The sequence below is a fragment of the Diadema setosum genome, chromosome 22 (genome assembly GCF_964275005.1).
Source record: "Diadema setosum chromosome 22, eeDiaSeto1, whole genome shotgun sequence".
NCBI lineage: Eukaryota > Metazoa > Echinodermata > Echinoidea > Diadematoida > Diadematidae > Diadema > Diadema setosum.
Window position 1 is genome coordinate 19,546,195 of NC_092706.1, and position 22,851 is coordinate 19,569,045.

The following is a 22,851-nucleotide window of genomic DNA, read 5'->3' on the forward strand; positions in this document are numbered from 1 at the left end:
TCAAAGTCAAAGGTCAAAAGGTCAAGGTCAAATACATAAAATGTCACTATTTCCACCATATCTATTGAATGCTTGAAGATATTTTCTTGAAACTTAGTGTATACATGTATTACCCAATTAAGATTCTCTGGTGAAAGTTTGGGTCATGAGGTCAAAGGTCAAAGGTCAAAAGGTCAGGGTCAAATACATAAAATTTCACTATTTCCACCATATCTATTGAATGCCTGAAGATATTTTCTTGAAACTTAGTGTATACATGTATTACCCAATTTAAGATTCTCTGGTGAAAGTTTGGGTCATGAGGTCAAAGGTCAAAGGTCAAAAGGTCAAGTAAAAATATTAAAACTTCTTTTTTTTTCTCCGTACCTTGGAAAATTGTTCAAGGTATCTTCATGGAACATATGTACTGACTGGAAGTGATTATCTAGAGAATGTAGGGTTCATGGGGTCAAAGGTCAGGGGTCAAAGGTCAAGTGCAAGACTTAAAAATTTTACTATTACCCTCATATTTATGCAATGCCAGCAGGGTTATTTTTTTACACTTGGTGTATGCGTGTGTAACCTAATAGAAATTCTCTGGAAAGTTTTTTTTTTCTCTTTTTGCCTCAAAGGTCAAAAGGTCAAAGATCAAGTGAAAGTGCTGAACTAACTTTTCCCTCCATATCTCGGAAGTGGCTCAAGTTACCTTGAAACTTAGTACATATTATGCATGTTCTACCTGAAAGTAATTATCTTATGAATTTTAGGGTCAAGGGCCAGATGAAAATGGTAACAATTTACTATTCAATTCAGAAATTTCACTTTTTCTCCACACCTGTACCTTGAAAATTACTCAATGCCTAAATGTATGAATGGGTCAAAGTCAAGTTAAAGTCCTTAAATCCCTAGATACATGCTCTCTTATTCATCCAATTAAACCTACGTCAAGGAAGGTGAACATTCAACACATTTGTGACAAACTTGTCATTCCAATATTTTGCCAATTTTGTGAAAATGTAATCACACAGTGTCCACATGTACTATCTAGACCTATTGGGAAAATCATGCATTATGGCGGAGGCATACCAGTCGCCAGAGCGACATTTCTAGTTTTTTTCATATTTTGCAACATCTTACAAACTTTGTGGCTCCTCCAGTATGTGGCTGCTATTGACTTTCCATAAGAGAAATTACTTGTGAAAGGCCGTGTGTATAGCGCTGCCCCCCCAAGGAAAAACGCAGTATCTACATCCAGCTCCATTTCTAAACAACCGAGATATTCACCATTTTATATTTTTGCCAAAGCCCCTGGAAAATATGCTCTTTTGAAAAATTCCTTCATTGTGGAATTTTAGTCTATCTAGCTACCAATTTTCCTGGAAAATATAATTTTGTGTTTTTGTTTTGTTTTTCAGTTATTGATGAAAATGTAGATACTTTGGGGAAACCCCACGCAATTGACTGATTTCCCCAAGGAAAAACGCAGTATCTACAATGGAACGAATTTCCCCAAGGAAAAACGCAGTATCTACAGCGGAATGACTAGGATTAATCTTCTGCCATAATTATGTATGCATGTATACATCATTGTTCCTGGGGCCCTGAGGGATGCATCCTCCACCCCCCCCCCCCCCATTTATGCCCTAATTACAGAACAGGCTTCATAAGATTATTAAATAACAGATCGTTCTTGGAACGTTTTGCTTAAAAGTGTATCCCAGACCGATCTTGCTGTAGGCCTAACGTTATGTTGATAGGCCTACGTGTTTAATATGAAGCTTGCCAGGGCTGTAATGTGATGCTACATGGCCTAGCCGCTAACTAGCATCTAGAATACTAGATCTAGATCTGTACAGTCTAGGTTATAGTCTGTCTAGACCAAAATAAATCTAAGTCGGATGTCTGGACCTAGATCGATCTACACTAGGTCTAGTTTTTATATCGTTTATTCTATATAGGCTGGCTACGTAGCAGGCTATCACGAGTCTACTGCCTCAGGCTATACATGCACGATGCTCACAGAAAAAACAAAAATAGCCTAACGTTAGAACTGCAGAAGGTTTAAGCCCTACACGAGCCAGGACTCTTTGATTAGAAAAAAAAAAATACATCTAGAACCGGTCTTTTTTTTAGTTGTAAGTTATGTAGCATGCAGCATGGGATCATGCATGCATTTTACGCAACCCAGTCTCACTAGGGTCTAGACACTGTCTAGATCCGATAAGAATTAAAATACAACTTATTCTTAACTGTCTCTATTTTGTCCATTTACCGTGGGTACCTATTTTTCACATGGACCCTAATCTATTGTCAACTATGTAATTTTAAGACAGTATGGTATGGAGTAGATAATTGAACATTGACACTTCACTAGACTTAGGTCTAGGATTCTAAAAAGTGGTTAAGTTTTAGACTTCTTACTACAGGCCTGCCCTAGAGTAGGCCTATTCAAGTCCTACACTAGATCTTTCTTTAGGCTTTCGGAATACGGACCCTGAAAGTTCTGATTAACGTTAAGTCTAACATTAGAAAAGAGACGCAAGACTCAAACGTTACATGTCTAGACAAGTCTAAAATAGGCCTAGGCCTACTTAGACTTAGATCTAAGGGAGGGTGTAACATGTTACATAACCTGACGCATACAACACAAATAGATCTAGATCTATTGCCTTTCGACGAAACTTTCGGATTCGGAGCCTGAGGAATTTTGACAAGGGTCTAGGCATAACAAAGTTACTTCACAACAAGTTAATATTGAAATAGTACGGATAATGTTCATCATTGAGGTAGAATATGAAAGAATAAAGCTGATCGTTTATCACACGAAGCGAAGTAAACACAAATGTATGCATTTGTGTTTAGGATACCTATTGTACCTCGCTTCGTGTGACAAACATGCATTTGTGTTTACTTCGCTTCCTGTGACAAACAATCAGCTTTATTCTTTCAATATTGAAATAGTTTTAAATAACTTACTCATTATCTGCAGATAGATTTTTCTTGAGGGCTAGGCTCACGAGTAATTTTCCCCACGACAGCATTTTGTTTTATTCCAAGTACACACTCCCACTGTATGCTGACTAGCCGGGCCCTGTGCTGACTGTACTGCTGCACAGCATCAGTGCAGCTAGCTGCAAGCTGTCAGTGTTGTGTTGTATTGTTTAATGTGCACTCGGTTAGTCTTAATCACACACTGTGTTTTATATTAGGATCATGATCTCATCAAAATATTTACTAATCAGTATTGTTTCGGTTAGATATTTTGAACATTATGTCTTATTATTGAGTAAGTATATCTAAAGAAAGTAATTTACGTTCAAATTACAGAATAACCGGCAAAGTATTCACATATATAAATGACAGTGTCTGGTAATTAAGACTAGCTTTGTAGATACTGCGTTTTTCCTTGGGGAAATATTCATCATGTAGATACTGCGTTTTTCCTTGGGGAAAGTGCAAGTTAAGTGTAGATACTGCGTTTGGCAGTTACGGAAAAGTGGCTTTCTAAACATTTTTTCAAAAATCTGAATATGTCATATGAAGAAGGATTGCCCACTGACTATATTTATGCAAAAAAGTGAAAATCGCCAAAAATGTTAGATACTGCGTTTTTCCTTGGGGGGGCAGAGCAGACACCTGTGAAATGTGGCCTGTGGTTATTTGATTTCCTTTCAATTATCACAGTTTCACTGCTTTCAGTGGTCACTATAATGTTCACTATAAAGGTTACTACATCTAGATAGAGACCTATTCGTAGGGATATACTGAGGTGGTTTTCTTTCTGTAAGCTTAGCTTATCTGACCTGGGGGGCATTTCATGAAGGAACTTGTCGGATAAAATATCTGACAAGTCTCTTTTATCCGACAAGTTTTGAGAAATTCTTTAGTCTGATTGGCTGATTCCTCTGAACTTGTCGGATATAATTGACTTGTCGGACATTTTATCCGACAAGTTCCTTCATGAAATGCCCCCCTGATATGTCGAAGTTGCTGTCACCATTTAAAATGTGAACAAAGAACAAGAGGAGACATGATGATTTTATTTTCAGTGGTTCTCGAGATTTGCCATTTTTTAAACACGATAAGATGTTAGAAATGTATGTCACCAAAACGTTATGTGTAACAAAGTCAAAATTGCACTGCAAGAATGTCCATACAAGTAAAAACATGCGGATATCACTTTTTATTAGATGTAGAACCCAGCAGGAAGTTGCATCATGTTGATTAAGGGTAGTGCAACCTTTCTGGGTGCGTTCGAGTGCTCTAAAGCGAACTAAAGTAAACCGAACTGACACATACTGTACTGAACTGTGCCAGATTTGGAGTGTTCAAGCGCTTTGTTGAGAAAGTGTACTTCATGAGTTATTTTTAGAGGGGGTCACACATTTTATAGCAAGAAGGTCATTCACCTGACGCGCTTAAGCTACTTACAGATGTCCCAAACAAAGAGAATGAACTCTTTGCATTATGATGCATGTGCATGTTACACCCTTTCTTCACGTGCAAACTTTTGGTACACTTTTGGTACCCTTTTGGAGCACATCGGGAAGTTGTCCACTTTTGGCTCGGTTCAGTTCAATACGGTACACTTAAGGAGTGTTCGAGCACTCCTCTGGCATGGGTTTGCTACGGTTCAGTTTGCTTTAGGAGAGCACTCGAATGCATCCTCTGTCCCTAAAAAAGGCTTACAAATGTTGGCAGCAGAGACACATTCTAATGCCTGTCATGACTATCCCTCACTCTCCACTTATCTGTAGGGCTGGGAGGAGACTGTGGATGCATCAGTCACCAACCTCCTCCGGACGTGCCTGGCCAAGACAGCAAAGGACCAAGCGATCAACCCCGCCCCTCTCACCATGACAACGGATATCTCCAAGCTGAAGAAGCACATCGCCCAGGTGACGGAGAAGCTCGCGAAAGGAGCCCGGCTGCAGGTAGAGGGCCAAGCACCAGGTAATCCCATAACCCCTTCTTATCAATATCTGCAATTTGGGTGGATTAAGCACTCACATTTATTCAGGCGGATTACATTTATTGCTTGTAGTCACTAAGGGTTTCTTTCCCAAAAATTTCTTTCTCCCAAAGTGATGTGTTTGCTATGTGTGATGATGCACAGTTTGATGGGTGTGATAGCCCAGCAGTTTGTAAGAATATGCATTGTTTTGTCATGTTTTTCTTTTTATGTATATATCTTACAAATGTAATTTAAGTTGTCAAAATGACTTGTAAAGAAAACCAAATGTTTCCTAATTTCAATATTCAAAGTTGATACTTTTTTAGTATTGAAGAAAACATCTGGACCTGAAATGACATTTGATTGAAAGCATTTAGAAAATCAAGATTTTGTACCTTTCTGATTGATCCTGTCAGACGAACTCTACCTGTGTATTCATGTACCATTTTTGTACAACATTTTTGTACAGTTGAGTTTTATCAAATAATGGGATTTTGCACTCCCCCAAACTTGTCTTTTTTTTCATGTTTTTGAAAAAGCTATTTTTAGCACAGTAATTCATTGCTAGCAAAAAATTGTGATTCTGTGTGGCACCTGCAGGTGTGCTATAATTTTCCATGTATGAGTTTGTGGGTTGAGAGTGAGAAGGGTGTTAAGGTGCCTCAAACACTATGGCTTTAGTGGCAACTCAACACCTTATCATTCTGAGCTGACGAGTTTATGTCGTGTGCCTGTTATGTACCAACCCTCAGGTGAGAGGCAGAGACAGACAGTGGACAATACATCTGGTGGTAACAAAGATTTCTTTGATGAAGAACCAACGTCCAATGCAAGGTAGAAACTTGAAAATTTCCCTTTCTATGGTACAGTGGACTCCCATTATAACAAAGTCCTCAGGGCTGGCAATTTTCTTTCGAAATTTCGAAATTTTGTTATAACCAAACAGATAAACAATAAAAAACAGAGAGGATGACGCTGAGGCCTAAATTCTTATTTTGTTGTAACCGGGATTTTGTTATAAAAGCATTCATTATAACAGGAGTGCACTGTAGATAAATATGCCTATTCATCAGTAACTCATGTGAAGTTCATGCCAACACTAATGGTCATTTCTGTTAGACACTTAATTTGTCACCAGTTTTAGTAGCCAATTTGATATGTTTTGTGTCTACATTGTACATCATCTCACAGAGCAATGTTGCGTAATTCATAGAACAAAATCGCTCGATCATGGTCATCTAGAAATCACCTTCAGTCTGTTGTACTGTGGACAGAAAACTCCTTGGTTTTCATGTGATATTGATTTTTATTTTGGTATTTCTGCCAGCATTTAGCCCCGATTGGAACAGATATGACCTTTCTGCATTACTTTGATGAGGGGTATAGCGATTGGATGAATTTTAATGTCATTTGTTGCTTTTGTTGTCCCCGCCGAACGAGTTCGAGCAGGGGACTATGAAACGGGCTCCGTACGTGTGTGTGTCCGTGTGTCCGTGCGTCCGTGTGTGATCAAAATGTTCAAAATGCTACTCCTTCGCCATTTCTAACCCGATTTTGATTCTGTTTGCTTTATATGATAGCACTACATAGGAGCTTTGAAACTTCTATACAGAATTTCAGTTGTGACCTTTGACCTTGACCTTTGACCTATATTGTACATTTTGCTTCAAAATGCTACTCCTTCGCCATTTGTAACCCGATTTCGATTCCGTTTGCTTTATATGATGGCACTAGGTGAGGGCTTCAAAACTTCTACACAGAATTTTGACCTTTGACTTCTTTGACCTTTGACCTTGATTTTTGACCTATATTGTACTTTTTTGCTACAAAATGCTACTCCTTCGCCATTTGTAACCCGATTTCAATTCCGTTTGCTTCATGTGATGGCACTAGGTGAGGGCTTCAAAACTTCTACACGGAATTTTGACCTTTGACCTTTGACCTTGATTTTTTACCTATATTGTACTTTTTTGCTACCAAATGCTACTCCTTCGCCATTTGTAACCCGATTTCGATTCCGTTTGCTTTAAAGGGGAAGGCTAGTAACTGATCAGTGGGAATCAGTGGAAATGCTGGGAGATGATTGTTCCAATCCTTATTGGATTCATTCAAGAGTTCATTGTATATCTGTTGTTGTGTGAAAATGATTTGCTTCAGAACGGTCTCATATTCAAGTAATGTGCAGATTAATGCTCCGTCACTGACCAGGGACGGTAACCTGGAAGCATTAAACTGCACATTACTTGAATATGAGACCATTCTGAAGCAAATCATTTTCACACAACAATAGATATACAATGAACTCTTGAATGAATCCCATAAGGATTGGAACAATCATCTCCCAGCATTTCCACTGATTCCCACTGATCAGTTACTAGCCTTCCCCTTTAAGTGATGGCACTAGGTGAGGGCTTCAAAACTTCTACACAGAATTTTGACCTTTGACTTCTTTGACCTTTGACCTTGATTTTTGACCTGTATTGTACATTTTGCTACCAAATGCTACTCCTTCGCCATTTCTAACCCGATTTCGATTCCGTTTGCTTTATGTGATGGCACTAGGTGAGGGCTTCAAAACTTCTACACAGAATTTTGACCTTTGACTTCTTTGACCTTTGACCTTGATTTTTTTACCTATATTGTACATTGGCTACAAAATGCTACTCCTTCGTCATTTCTAACCCGATTTCGATTCCGTTTGCTTTATGTGATGGCACTAGGTGGGGGCTTCAAAACTTCTACATAGAATTTTGACCCTTGACTTCTTTCACCTTTGACCTTGATCTTTTTACCTATATTGTACATTTTGCTACTAAATGCTACTTCCGGCGGGGACATATTTTACGCACCGCGTAATTTCTACTTTTCCTTGTTTATTCAAGCACTCCATCACATAATGGCCCGCCACCGTCAAAATCACTCCAGGCAGCACAGCCTCCACCCCTCAGCCAACCTTCTGTGGACCCCACGCCTGCCCCAGACAGTAACCCCTTCAGTAATGGCCCAGACCCCGCCATGGCCTCTCCGAGGGGTCTGAGCTCGACTGCAGACCTGCCCTCCCTGGGTGGGCCAGGGGTGCGGGGGAGTACCTCACTACCACCCCTTGGAGGCCCAGGTGGGTACTCTATCCTGTAGAGGCATCAGACTAGAATTGGTTGTTGATGAACCCATTAAAATGTGTCATACGCTCTGGCCAAAATTGACAAAGGTGGTTTAAATTAAGACCATGGTCTAAATTAAGCGTGAAATAAGCATACCTTTGACATGCGCTTATTAACGTGCATATGTTACTGGATGTCTGTTGGCGTACACAATCTGTCAATCGTATTTACGTACAAGAAATTTGCATTAACCATGGTTTAAATTTAAACCACCCTAGTGAATTCACTCCTTAGTGTTTATCTGGGAAGAGTTCCTATTCTTGAAGGTTGCCACTAACAAAGAAAGAAAAGTAAAGGGAACAATTTGGGAACCATGATGAAACAATCACTCTACTACAATTTTGACTACTTCCAAAAACTACTTATAGTAATGATGATGATAAACAAGTAGCAGTTGTAATGGTTGTTGATGTAATAAAATGGTGATAATGATAATAACAACAACAACAATTGAACAGCAGTAATGACAACAACATCAATAATGCTGATATGATTTTTTTGTCTCGACAGTTGGGGGACAAGCTCTGCCAGCTCTCCAGCCTATCAAGAAGAAGAAGAAGAAAAAGAAGAGTTCCAAGAATCGGGAGGAGGAGGCTCTCAATCAAGACTCGGACCTCAGCAGCCGAGGGACTCACTCACCTGATTCCATCTTGTTATAATCGTGATCTGTTCCTTTAAGTTCCTTTCCTAGTCAGTTGTGATGGACACTTTGTGTGTGTTTGCATTCACTGAACTTTTCCTGCCGAAGACTGTCCATGGGAACATGGATTCTGAGACAATTTTGTACGAATATAATTTCAGGTTATAGGAAAAAGTCCGTAATGCTCTTCACCCTGGGTCTGACAAAGTGTTTATGTTTTCTTTCTTCTGTGAGGCACACTACCCTGTGTAACACATGGGCAGCTAGTTTCATGGTTTCTTGCACACATATCTGGGAGGAAAGTGAATTCCATCCTGTTTGAACCAAATTTGCTTGGTTTTGCTACATGTCATCATACTCCTGAAAGTTTGCAGGGAAACATTGATGGAAGATGTTACAGATGAGTTGTGATATCATCATGTGATATATTTGCACAAAGCCCCCCCCCAAAAAAAACAAAACAAAAACAAAACAAAACAAAACAAAACAAAAACAAAACAAAACAAAACCTAAAAAAGCAAACAAACAAAAAAACAAAACAAAACAAAAAACAAAACACACATCACAGACAAATACACACAGAAGACAAAAAAAACAACAACAAACAAACAAACAAACAAAACAAACCCAAAGGTCCTGTGATTGTCTTTGAGTATGATTGCTGAGGGGCCTATTTATTGCAGTGTAGAAGGTGAGAACCTTGATGTTAAAGTACATTCATACCCCCAATCTGATATCTGCCTATTGATGTAGTTCCATTAATGCATGTTTCATCTGCTCTGTAAAACATACTCCTGGAATGTATTGTAAGCCATTGCAAACTTAATCTCAAGTGGTCTACAGACCCCAGCAGCTCAGTTTCAATACTCAATGCTTGTGAACAACACACTTAAAAATCCCTTTGTACGTCAAAGCACTGACACTGGACAGTCTTGCATTTTGTATGAAGTGCAGAGAAACTTACCCAGTATGATGAGGCTGATCACAAGGTTTTTGTTTTTTGTTTCTGTTTGTTTTTGTCAGATTCTTCGCAGTAACTTATTCACAATATTATGAATTTGCATAGAATTGATCAGTGAAAGCAGCTATACATTTATGCATACATTGTATTTTTGGACATATCATATTCTGTGTACTTTCACTGCCCATGCATGTTGATATGGTGCCAAATCATAGAATGATAGAATGGCATAGAAACTAAAACCTATGTTGTGCAGCTCTGCAGCCATTGTATACTGATGATATTTGATCATAACATAATGGCAGGATCACAATGGTGATATGCGATAGTCATTATGTGGATTCAATATTTGAGTTGGCCAAAGGGAGGAAAACATGCATCCATGCAAGGGGAAACTTAAAATGTTTTGAGCCGTGCAAAACACTTGGCCCAATGAGCTGATTTAAGGTTAGTGATCACCTGTGTATGAGTCATTCTGCACCATTGTCATGAAGACTCGTGCTTGTGACCTTGTATTCATGATATGCAAGTTGATGCAATGAAACAAGATCTGCATAGAACAAGTTGGTAGAGGGTCAACATTGATTTCCTCGTATATTACATATGATAAAATGTAAAGGTTTTTTTTTTTTTTTTTTTCACAGGACATACCCCCTATACTTAAGTTTCTGTAGTGCCACGTAGTGTCTTCTTTCTGAACAAAATGCAATGTAAGCAGGATTAAGCCCAAGCTGTCATATCATGCCCCATATTCCATTATACCTGACCTTGTTATACATGGTATAATTAGGCACTGATCTGCAAAGTGATGACCCTGGAGTATGTTTTTTTTTGGTGTGTGTGTGACTTGTCTGTTATACTGACTGAATCACTGCTGATAACACTTTACGTCAGCCAAGGAGAAGTCTTGGATCAAGACACAAACACTAAATGTCATGCCTACAATCTTTGAAGGAGTGTGTTTTGAAAGTAGATTGCATTCATCTTGTTTCTGTATCATAATAGCTTCCCTCACTGGGATATATTCAATCTACCCCCAAACTCACTGTTCTTTCATAGTAAGCTATTGTAGTTGTGCAGTGATCAAAAGTTTCCAGATCTTTCTCCCTTGTCTGAGTGTGTGTAGAGATGCATATTCCGTGTGTTTATTCCATGTTGACAGCCGAAGAACTACAAGAACATCATACAGCATCTATAGACTGCACAGTGCCAGTGCCTTTTCTGTTCTTTTAAAGTGAACAGTATGATGTAATGACTTAATGCCACTGATTTATAAAGTGGCCTGTCAGTAGTCTCATAAGAAGTCTGTGTATATATTTTATCAGGTGAGAAGTACCAAACTGATTGACCACTGTCAGCCAGGTTTATGTCCAGCTGAGAATGGATAAAGAAAAAAAAATAATGAGTTTGTGCAATTGATGAGAAAACAAGTCACAAGCCAAACAGTCTAGTGTTGTAGAATGTTTAGCTATGTATCAAGGGTTGGTATTTTGATTGTGTGCATTTGCTTTCTGATCATGATTGCTGTAGGTAGGAAAAAACAAACAAACAAAAGCTGTAGAGACATACTTTTTCTGTTACATTCAGATATATTGCTTGAAGTGGGGTCTAACATAGCTGAGCATTGATTTTCTAATTAGTCATTACATTTCCAACTAAGTTTGTTGATTGTTGAGTTGATTTGAAACTCTGCTAACTGATGTCCAATTTTTGTGGAAGGGTATGAAATATGTGCAATTGTGTTATTTTAAATCAGACTGATACGTATATCACAATCAGAATTGTGCTGAAGCTGAATGATTTACTTGTGTGACAGAAATTGTTCAACTGCTCGCTGTTAACTGTAAATGCATCATCATATATTTACTGCTATGTTGAGTGCACAGGATTGTAATGTTATGTTGTTTGTATTTCATGAACCTCGCCTTATCATCTGTTTGGATTAGCCAAATGGGGCTTTCCCCAGGAAGAATTTGTGTGTATTTTGCAGAATCAGTTATCACCCCTCAATGTAAACATCGTCATTATTGTCATGCTTCTGCATCAAGATTTTTAAGAAGCAAATTTTCTTTGTACCTGTCCTTTTTTTTTTTTTTTCAGTTAGAGTGAATAAAATAATGTTTTTGAGTTCTGTTAAATTTTTTTCCAAGGAGGGCAACAAACAGAGTAGATGTCGGGACACTTAACCCATTGAATATAGCAAAATCAGCCAGTCCTCATCGGGTTAATAAGGCTTAAGAGTGACAGGTCACAGTCTCAATCTAAATTTGGCTGTTCATGCAATTACTCAACAAACATTTGTAGTCACATGAATATATTCCTTTCAACTTGGGACTACGATGGCAGTGTGAAATAGCTATGCACTGTTCACATTTTGGGAAATTGTCTTGTTAGTTGAACCAGGGGAAGGTAAAATTGTAAAAAGGTCATTAATCATGCAATAACTCTGGTAGCTTTATTTATCTCAGTCTTGACACACACACACACACACACACACACACACACACACACACACACACACACACACACACACACACAAACTTGCATGGCAGTCTAATGCCCTGGGTGGATTTAGGAGCAAATTGTGACAGGGATTAAAGGTCAGAGTTTATGACTTCTGATATTGTCATGTTTATGCAGTGAAGCAGAGAGGGCACAGGGCACGATTTCTTTGAGGTGGTCCATTGTTGTACACACAGAAATGCTTTTTCCTGATCATATTTTTAGCAGTGTATACATAGTACTGTGATGCTTTCATTCATTCGTGAAATACTGCAGAGGAAACTAATATAAATGCAGTTTATATTTTTTCCTTCTCTGAATACTGTAGAAGAATAAGAAAGGCTTTCACAAGTACATTATGGTGTAAATTTCAAAACTACTTCATGAGTTGAAGAGTTTGAACAAAGCTCGACACTTAAAGGGATTTTTATGTAATACATTTTTTTTTAATAGTCAGATTACAGGCTAGTATGCTGCTATAATTACCACTTTTTTATTGGTGTCAAGTGTACTACTCTAAATGGTTTCTGATAGTGTTCTTGAAGTAAACAAAATTCTCTCCAAATTAAAAAAAAAAACCCTCCTGATCTTCATTTTGATATTGGAGGTGTATGTAGTTCTTATTGTTTTCAATCATCTAATATAAACAATATGCTAAAAAACATGATTCTAATTACATTCATTTTCATCTTTTGCAGAAGGAACATTCAGTCACAGTTTCACCTTGAAAAAGATAACTACTGGTACATGAGAGGTCTTATTCAACAGCATCAAAGTGGGGGAAATTCTGTAGATCTATAATTGTGAAGTGCAGACTTATATGTAACGGGCATGCATATTTTTCATTATTTCTAGGCCCGTCGGATGACTTTAGAGGGTTCATGATGAACTAGTTCACCATCAATGTTATTTTTTCATGTGGAAATAAAATTTTATATTAAAATTGATATAACTGCATTGACAAAGTGCATGAATTGCATGTGAAATTCATTCAGGTGGCAAGGATTTAATCCACTAAATGAATATTCATGACCTGTGATTATGTGAGCCAGCTGTCTAAGATGTGATGAATCAGTCAGTCCGCAGCACGTATGCTAATGAGCCGATCCGGCAAGATTTATTCAGCACTCTCGTTGACGATCTTTGCGTTCGAAAGGTGTCTCGTCGTGCGAGATTTTGCGAGACTTTGATAGGGCTATGGTTTTCACAGTGTAGCGACTTGTACATACATTCGTCATGGCTACAAGTCACGGTAAATTGTTTTCCAGACTTTGATCTTTATTTTGATACTAAATTTGCCTATAACATCGGATCTTATCATGACTATATAATCAGTTGAATTTGAGTAAATTTTACCTGCTTTTCACGGAAGATTTTGTCATCTAAAGTTCTCTTTTGGTTCCTGACCGGATTAAGAAACTGTTGTTTCTGATTTTGGCTTTTTCGTAGAGAGGAAACTTAGATACTCATCATATATTGGAGTCAAGGAGACGCAAGCATGATTTATACTAGTTTTTCCGTTTTGAAATGTCTGTAAAATTCACTCCTAAGCCAGAAGTATGCTCCGCACAAAGTGTACAGTGGTGCGAAAGAGCTCTCTCATTGGACAGTGCGTGCGTTCAGCGCTTGAACTACACGCGTGCCAAGAAACCGCAAGTGGCATGAAACCGTTATGTAGCAGCGTAATGACGTAATGCAAGCGCTGAGTGCAGGCGCTGTCCAATGAGAGAGAGCTTACTCTTGAGATTGCACGGTTTCAAGCTGATCAGCACTGACATCGATGTATATTTTACTGGTTCCTGACCGGATTAAGCAACAAATTGTCAAGATATTTACATGGATACAAAGATTAGGAGATGGACTACCAAATAAAGCATTTTCATTGAGACGCAAGGTGAATTTGGTATTTTTTTGACGTCTTGAAAGTGTACTGCACGAATTACTTTTTTCATCATTTTTCAAGCTCAAATTACGCTATGATATTTTTCATTTACAATAATTTGAGTAACATGTGACGATAGTTTACATATTTTCCTTGAATTTGATACCAAATTTGTGAACATAAGGTGTATTTTTGTAGCCGAAAGCCCAAGGACAAAATCCCCTTACGCAGCTCATTATGTATGCAAGCCTAAAGCGGGCTTGCATACGAGTTGAATAAATACGAGCGAATTATCGGGTGCTGCGGACTGACTGGAATATTCAGCTACAATCTAACCTGTGTCCTCCTGTACACGGTCGTGTTATGTCTACTATTTGATTTCATGGGATTTATGTTGTGATACAGTGCACTCCCGTTGTAACGAAATTCCGGTTACAATGAAGTAAAAATTCAGGCCTCAACATTATCTGCTCTATGTATTTTCATTGTTGGTTTGTTCGGTTATAGCAAAATTTCGATGTAACGAAAGAAAACTGCCGGTCCTGAGGACTTCGTTATAATGGGAGTCCACTGTAGTATTTGTGTGTTTACATTGTGCCAACATGATGTAAAAAAAGCAGTGGTCTAGATCTCTGCTTCACATGATGTACTTTTACCGAAAAAAGATTTTAGCTCTATGATACCAGCAAAGGTAGAAAGTTTAGCAGATCAGTGAGGATTTAATGTGGTTTGACAATTTGACGATTATCTGAAACCCTGAAGAATATTTATGACGCATTGAGAATTTGGTACAACCAAACTTGTTGGATGCTAATGCAATGATAATGCAGTGAAATCTCTTCTTTTCATCTCTTGTATACTGGTAACCAACTAGTTGTGTGTCATACATGTATACTTTGGCAGTACATTGTAATACAAGCATCATGAGATTTCATTCACTGACCTTCTCTGAAATGTCAGTGTACCAGTTCTAGTGTACATGCTTTGATGATGATTGTCCATAAGTAACTCATTTTATCATGTCACCTTATCAGATGCAGATTTCAACTGTGTGTCTTCAAACTGTCATCTGTATATAGAGGTTGTAAATAGTCTTCACATATTATCACATACTTCTGCCTTGATTGATTAAATGCTAATTTCAGTTTCAGCCATACCGCCTTCAAATGCATTTTGTGTGTGTATGTGTGTGTGTGTGTGTAAAAACGTGTGAAGTTAAAGGTCCAGTTTACCTTTGGGAGCAGTGATTTCAAAAATGTTCAAAATATCACATTTGATGCATATGTGTAGGCCTATTGTATCACAAAACATTCTACCATATAAAATTTTCTCAATAAAGCCTAAAATGTAAGGAGATATCAGTGTTGTTCTCAATAAACCATAAATGTAGACGGTTTAGTATGGAAACATTTTTATTATAACTATTGTTCACATTTTGTGTATTTAACAACATTTAACATCGATTATACAGATTCAATTTTTTACAGTGGTTGTTTCTATCCCTAACTCACATTTTAGAAAGTCTATTTTAAAGCACTAATGCGGGTTTTTTCTTTTATCTGCAAATAGTAAATTATGCCTTTAAAGTCTCAGTTTCCATACCACTATTGTCTTAATTTTTTATTTACTCAGTGTGATGAGTTGATGATTGATGATTGATAATTCAAAGGAAATATGACCTAGATGGCATAAATGATGACAGCTTAAAAAAAAAAAAAGAGAGAGATAAAGGGACATGGAACAGAAGAGCAAAAATCTGTGAGCAAGGACACACAGAAGTGAAATTTGATACTCTTGCCCTGAACCATGTGTGTATGTCTATGAAAAACAAACAACCAAACTAAAAGATATAGATGTAGGCCCATATGTGTTAAGATATAAGTTTTGTGTGTGTCTTTTTTTTTATGATGCTCTCTCCTGCAGTCTAATCACTGTAGACAGTTCCAAAGAGGGATAGGGAAAGAGGGAGGGAGAGAGGATGCACAAAGCAACAAGAAATCTGTAGAATGTACAAGGTGTATTGTGCATGCATGAATGTGTGTGTTTGTGTGTGTATGTTTGTGTATTTATGAAGAATGATGATGGAAATAATAAACTATTGAATTGAAAAAAAAAGAAGCCCTTTGCATACCAGTGTATATTCGTCAATTCTTTCATCTATATCTATGATTCTATCTATCTATCTATCTATCTATCTATCTATCTATCTATCTATCTATCTATCTATCTATCTCTCTAGATCTGTCTGTCTGTCTGTCTGTCTATATCTATCTATCTATCTATCTATCTATCCATCCATCCATCCATCTATCTATCCATCTATCTATCTATCTATCTATCTATCTATCTATCTATCTATCTATCTATCTATCTATCTATCTATCTATCTATCTACCTACCTATCTATCTATCTATCTATCTATCTATCTATCTGTTAGCATCTACTAGTATCAGATTACATCTCCCACTATCCATCCATGCATACATTGAGAATGTACTTGCTGCCCTCAACGATCACACCAGCATGGAGGATCCATAGTAACGTTATGCTTACCGGTCATGAACTACAACTTTCTTTCGCAATTCCGTATGTTTACGTCGGACGTCGACGTCAAGCTAACTCCGTGATAGCACCTCACTTGACGAACTGTGTGTTGAACGTAACTAGTAACTCATCGTTTTCATATTGTACGAAGCCGAAAAAGGTATAGAGTGCACGGTAGAAATATGTGTGAAATCGTTTGTATTTGTTGTTGTGAAAGGTGAAAGTTACCAAAAAGTATCTACGGTACCTATTGATACTGTAGTGTAACTGTGTGTCGGGCGAGAAGATCGAGGTACAAATTGTGGAGGAGGATCAGTCTTGAAGTACAGCACTGGAGTCTTGTGTCTAAGTTAATACATGTAGCTAGATAAAAAGGTCGTTAGACCAAGGAGGTACTAGAGATTCTGCTCTAACGTTACATTTACCTAGCTAGATCTGTTGTTTTAATATCTTGGCCCTTGGGTTGGGTTGTAACAACAATCCTCTCAATCTCCGCACTGTCATGAGGTCATGATAATGATAATAAACAGTGCCGCTGCCAGCCCCTTGAACTACAAATATGTAGCAGATATATCTGGATAACAACATCAACTCAAAAATTACTTCAGTAGGTCCTACTGTGTGGTACAAGTAGAAACTGTGTTAAACAGTAAGGTCCTATACTATTTGTCGCACAAAGCATGAATTTTGGCTAAATTGTGATATCGGTCCCCTCTTAACGGTTCTGCGTGTGCGTCTTCACTATGTGCAAAGTCTATGGAGGTTGAAAGCAGTCACTGGCTATGACGAATCAAATGAATGGCGGTGAATGGAGTGAGGATCTATTTCATGATAATGTCTGAATTTTCATTGTAGAAACCTAACGGTAAGAGTAAGCTTGCTGCAGCCTTGACCGAAAGATCGATCTAATATGTCTAACAATGCACATGTTATCTAACATGTCTAACATGTCTATCGTTGGGGATATATTTCTGCGTGGCACTCATGGACCTCTGTAATGCATGCGTTTTAATTGTGGCCATGACAGATTAAGAGGGTGCCTATTTGAAAACACTGGCAGGTGGTTGTGAAATGTCTGTCTGGCTCGGTGCGTTAGATTGTTGCCTGATTTTTCATGCCAAAGTATGATATAGACTAGGTCAAAGACTACTTACTTTTTATATACACGTCAATTATTAACCCTCACAATTTCTATTTGAAATTATTATGACAGTTCTCTCTTTTGAAATTCCTGATTTTCCTATGAGTGTTTCCTAGTATGTCTGCACATTGACTCAAGCCATGAAATAATTGTCCCTGTGTGTGATTAGCCAAATACAACAAATTAGCCCAAGCCAGTTTGTGTGAAGCAGGGGCATTTCAGTTCTCACTTTGACTATAATCATTGCAGAATATACGGATCAGGAATGATCTAGTGATCCTTATACAAATAGATAGTAGCTTGCAGCTTTTCTTTTTCTTATTCTCATTTGAATTGTGCCCAAAATTTAATTTGCTAATCTTAGGCTAATCATAATCTACCTGATGGTACCGTAATTAACACTTACTGATATTTTCTTTTCCCTCATTCTCAGGGCAACCTATGATAAGACTGCAAATATGTATAAAATGCAAGTTCAAGAGGTGAGTGTGTCAGTTTTCTCAGACAGGATTGCCATTTGTGTGTGTGCACAGTTTCATCGCATACAAGCATTTGATAATACAAGCCAAAAACTAGTATCATGCAAATTAAAAAGTACTGTATCTAGATATCATTATAAGCATTGTACACTGTGTATTTGCTTTCAAATAAAATATGGCATTATCTTAAAGAATTCGTAATCATGTATGCCAATTTGATTTGCACAGGCTAAAATTGTATTGCTGACTTAAATAAAATGTTGTTGAGTAACCACTCCCTTCTCCAAGAATATTAAAGTAGATTTTTATTTTTGTAAATTTGGTTTCTGTTCATTATGAATAGAAGTGCCCTTTCAGAGGAATTGCTGTCTTTTGAAGGGGCCGTTAGAGTATCATGGCCAACAATAAAGATAACATTTGATATCAAATGACACTGATTTTTCTAGTAACAAACAATGATAGGGGCCTATAACACACCCTCTGTGTTTGTCAATCAAAAAGAAAAAAAAAAGCCTTTAAAAACATATTTGTTTCGTATATTTTGGCATATATCTGTTTATATTCTTAATCATTCAAGGCATTTGAGTATTTTGATTATGTACATCTTGTTTTCTGGAGCTATTTGTATTCAGCTGTTCAAAGACTGTACTCCAGTTGACTCATTATTCAATCTTCACCATAGGAATGCAAAGACTGTGATTGCATTAATGTGTTTGAACACAAATACTCAAACTCCATCTGTGGCTAATGCAACATAAAACAACCCTAGTATGAGTTCAATGGTATGAATGGTATAATCATCATTCTTTATGGATAAATGTCATTATCACTTTCCAAGATCACCATGTATTGCTCAAACAGATATGAATTAATCAATATATTGCATCATAGATGGTTTCTGTCTCTTTTATTGTAGTTCTATACAAAAAAAAAAAACAAACTTAGCTCTGAAATGACAGCAGGATGATAATACTGAATTGTATTGTTTGATGTAGGGCAAGATACACATCACTGACTCCATTGAACACTAACTGTCTTGCCCTCATCCAGCAATGCACTAATGATACTGAAACATTGTTTACATTAAGTAAAGGTCCCGTTCACATTCGATTGGAGTTTATCATATATCCATTAGTCTGTTGAAGACGAGCTGATATTGCTTTAACGTGCATTCCCCATAGACACCTGTCCAAGCATACTCAGGACTAGTTTTCAGTGAGTTTTAAAGTCAAAATTGTTTTTTCATGCTGGCTTCCATATGTTGAGATTTTTCAGGTTAGAGTCTCACTCTGTCCAATTTTTACTGTACTTTGCGTGAATCCTCCTTTGTATTTCAGCGTGCCATCAATGCTACAGAGCAAGGAGACTTAGAGGACCTAAACACTGCCATCAAATTAGGAGCAAACATCAATGAGGTGCCGGTGAGTAAATACACATGTTTTTACCATTTTAGTTAGAGTTCTAATGGGCCAGTTGGTAATACTCGGGGGCACATACTGTATGACCTGCAGCAAGAGGCTAAAGATAACCCTAGTTCAAATCGCCTGAAACTTAGCTTTGTGAGAATTTTCAGAAGAAAATAAAACAAAACAAAACAGTGCTTGAAAATAATCTTTAAATCCACCCAAAGCAGTCAAATCTGAACACAGACAGCAAGAGCAACATCCAAAGCAAAAAATGATGATGATATAAATACTCTGAAAGAAGTGACATTTTTATCCATTGTGAGACAGTGAACTAACCAGGTGATAATGCAGTTACTTCATTTGAAACAGTGCTTGTGGCTATTTACACAATGGTGTGACTTCATTTCCTTCATGTCAAACCCCTTTTAACTAATGTTTACTCTGTTAATAGACATTCAAGGCCACTGCTTCGCTCTACAGTCCATGCATGATGCAATATGTAGATCAGAGGAAATTTTCTCATTTTTGACATCTAGTGTTTAGCTGTTAAAGGGTTTCATAAAGTAATTCCTAAAGGTAATTGTGTATATTCTAGCAGTTAATTGATTAATTCTAGTGACAAATTGTATGTGATGTTCAAACAGAGAAATGTGTCTTGATGACTTGTAGATTGAGATTTCTTTGGTTATTAACTATCTTTGGTTATTAAATATCTAGACATTATAGATTCATTTGTTCATTTTCTGCACATCTTTTAACCCATTTTATGACCTGTCAAAACTCATGATATTTGCCTATGCGTGATGATGTGTCATACAATTGGCCATTGCTATGTTTGTTTTCAGTGGGGGACAGAGTCATTGCTGATGAGAGCAATCCGCTGTGGGCATGAAGAGGTGGCCAAGTACCTCATCAGTGCAGGCATTGATGTCAACTACATTTATGTGGTGAGTGTAGTGATTAAGTGTGAACATGCATGTTTTCCATTGTTCCCTCACTGAATACCAAAAAAAAAAAAAAAGGGATATAAAAGGGATATGCCTTGCTTGATCCAGAAGTGTTCACATCATTGAAGATTCATTGTCAGTTTAGGAGAACTGTGGTGTGCATCTTTTGAAAAACCTTGCAGTTCCCCAGTGAGCAGTGACAGAACCCTTCTTAAACGCAAAGCCACTTTGACTTATGCCCCTTTGAGTGTGATCATACAGAGAGCTGCCTCTAGCCGAGACTAAACATGAAATTCTTGAGAGAGGCGTAACTCTTATGGTAACCTTGAACATATGCATAGAGTAAATATATTTGTCAGTTGCAGCACACAGAACTCTAAATATTGGTGACCATTTACATAGGAGTAAGAGCACTTCAGGAATGCTCCTGAACGTACCCACAAATGGGCATAACTTTAGAATGCTGCAGAGCAACAGTTGTCTGTTCATACAGAGTTTAGAGTGCTTTGGGAATGCTCCTGGAGTGGTTTTAATGCCCTGTGTAAATGGGGTATCTGAAAACACTGTTAACTGTATCTAGCTCACTTAGCAGAGCAATTAAGGGTGTTGAAGCCTTACATAAACCAGAACGAGCATTGTAATGTGTTCAATCTCGCAGCTTATCAATTCCATCTCCAAAATGTCACTATGAAGATTATTATTGACTGCTCGATAAAAACAGTCCATATCTTGTGGAAATGGTGTAGTGAAAAATATTCATCTCACAGTGGACTGCTTTCAAAGTGGGATTGATCACATAAGCTCCTGTGACTATTTTGGCTCTGTAGTCATCCAACCACTAGGAGAAGCATCACAAGAAACAAAGGAATGTGTAGCAGTTTGTATGACTAGGAATATATACATGTGTATATTATATATGAAATATAACCTTTGTCTATTTCTCTAATAGGTAGTAATTGATATAATTATCACTTCCTATCAATAGGAACTGCATACATGTTAACTATTCAAGCTTTTGTCAATAGGTCCATGGATTTTTTTTTTTAATATAACCATCTTGCTTAATTGAAATTACAAATAAAAAATACAGAAAGTTCCCCTCGTGCCACCCCAAAAAACCAAAATCAAAACGAAAACCCAAAGTAAATCAAAACACACAGACACCCACCACTCAAAAAATGTTCTCTTTAACAGTAGATAGACCCGTTCGGGTGTGGCAGCTATGTTCATAGCATGTCATACGGGAAACCAACCCTCTTTGGGGAGCTCCACTATGAATTGGACCAATGAGCATGCAATTTAGTATTAACTTAGTTTAAAATAGTATAATATACATATGTGCTCACATTTTATTTTATTGTATTATCATCTTTTCTTGGGGAACCCACTCTAATTTCCAGAAATCAGATTCTCCTCGAGAGGCTACAGGTGACAGACATGAGACAGCAAGGGATTACGCAGAGTTCTACAAAATGCACCATGTCCTGGAAATGCTCAATGCCAAGCAGGCAGGGCAGAACCAGTCTCCGTGACAACATCTCTCATGTATCCACCTTTCTTTGCTTCTGCTGACTGTCGGTGAAGAAATGTGTTTGTTCTTTTTTGTGGGCATTCTTTGCTAAAAAATTATGGTTTTGCCAGATGCTTCTTAATTTAGAACAAAAACAAAGCCATATATTTATATACATGTATCATATAATTGATATGCCATGTAAAGTAATGCTTGCTTGTTTGGATCACTTGAAAGAAAGCAGGGTTGGGCTGGCCAGTAATAAGCTCATGAGATTTCAAAAGTTTTCTCCAAACAGATAATGTCATCAACATAATGAATGTTGATAGAAATCCTCCCTGATGTGATGCTTTTATTTTTCTACATAAGAATGAGAAATTGCCTTGATATCCAATTTCCTTGCTTTTACTTCCAATTATGTACCCAACAGAAAAATGAAGATCCACAAAACAGTAAGCTAAATCTGTGAAAAAGAACATTAGCTGACATGAATGTAATAACCTCTCATTTCCATAAAGATGCACACACATAAATTGTTATTGTTACCTGCATTTTGGGGGTAGGGAATGATATCCCTATAATGAAAACAGGAATAGAGAAGATCTGTTGTGTTGATGCTGGTGAGGGCTATGAGCAGTATGGCACCAGAGCCAACACTCTCTCCTCCAGTCTCTCCTCTCGCCTCATAGGTCACTCCAGTCTGTATTGGGGGTTTTGTGGTACCTGTGACAGAGGTGCATCATT

At 37.6% G+C, this 22,851-nt stretch overlaps 2 protein-coding genes across 2 annotated transcripts in view; both read left to right on the plus strand.

Moving 5' to 3' along the window:
• LOC140245052 (protein PTHB1-like) overlaps nt 1-9,175 on the plus strand; it is a 28,396-nt gene extending 19,221 nt beyond the window's left edge. The window contains exons 20-23 of the mRNA XM_072324647.1: nt 4,737-4,932; nt 5,686-5,767; nt 7,816-8,048; nt 8,605-9,175. Coding sequence (XP_072180748.1) covers nt 4,737-4,932; nt 5,686-5,767; nt 7,816-8,048; nt 8,605-8,753 — 660 coding nt within the window. The 3' untranslated portion in view covers nt 8,754-9,175. The remainder of the gene's footprint in view (nt 1-4,736; nt 4,933-5,685; nt 5,768-7,815; nt 8,049-8,604) is intronic.
• A 7,433-nt stretch (nt 9,176-16,608) lies between these two features.
• Nucleotides 16,609-22,631, plus strand: LOC140245467 (uncharacterized). Its single transcript, XM_072325041.1, has 5 exons — nt 16,609-16,784; nt 18,199-18,247; nt 19,582-19,665; nt 20,496-20,597; nt 21,998-22,631. The coding sequence occupies exons 2-5, from the start codon at nt 18,224-18,226 to the stop codon at nt 22,127-22,129; spliced, it is 342 nt and encodes a 113-aa protein (XP_072181142.1). The 5' UTR covers nt 16,609-16,784; nt 18,199-18,223; the 3' UTR covers nt 22,130-22,631.
• Nucleotides 22,632-22,851: the final 220 nt, after the last annotated feature.

Excerpts from the sequence above, each read along its gene's own strand:
- LOC140245467 (XM_072325041.1), top strand. The coding sequence starts at position 18,224 with ATGTATAAAATGCAAGTTCAAGAG. Across the intron at positions 18,248-19,581 it reads ATAAAATGCAAGTTCAAGAG|CGTGCCATCAATGCTACAGA; the intron begins GTGAGTGTGTCA and ends TTTGTATTTCAG. Across the intron at positions 19,666-20,495 it reads CAAACATCAATGAGGTGCCG|TGGGGGACAGAGTCATTGCT; the intron begins GTGAGTAAATAC and ends GTTTGTTTTCAG.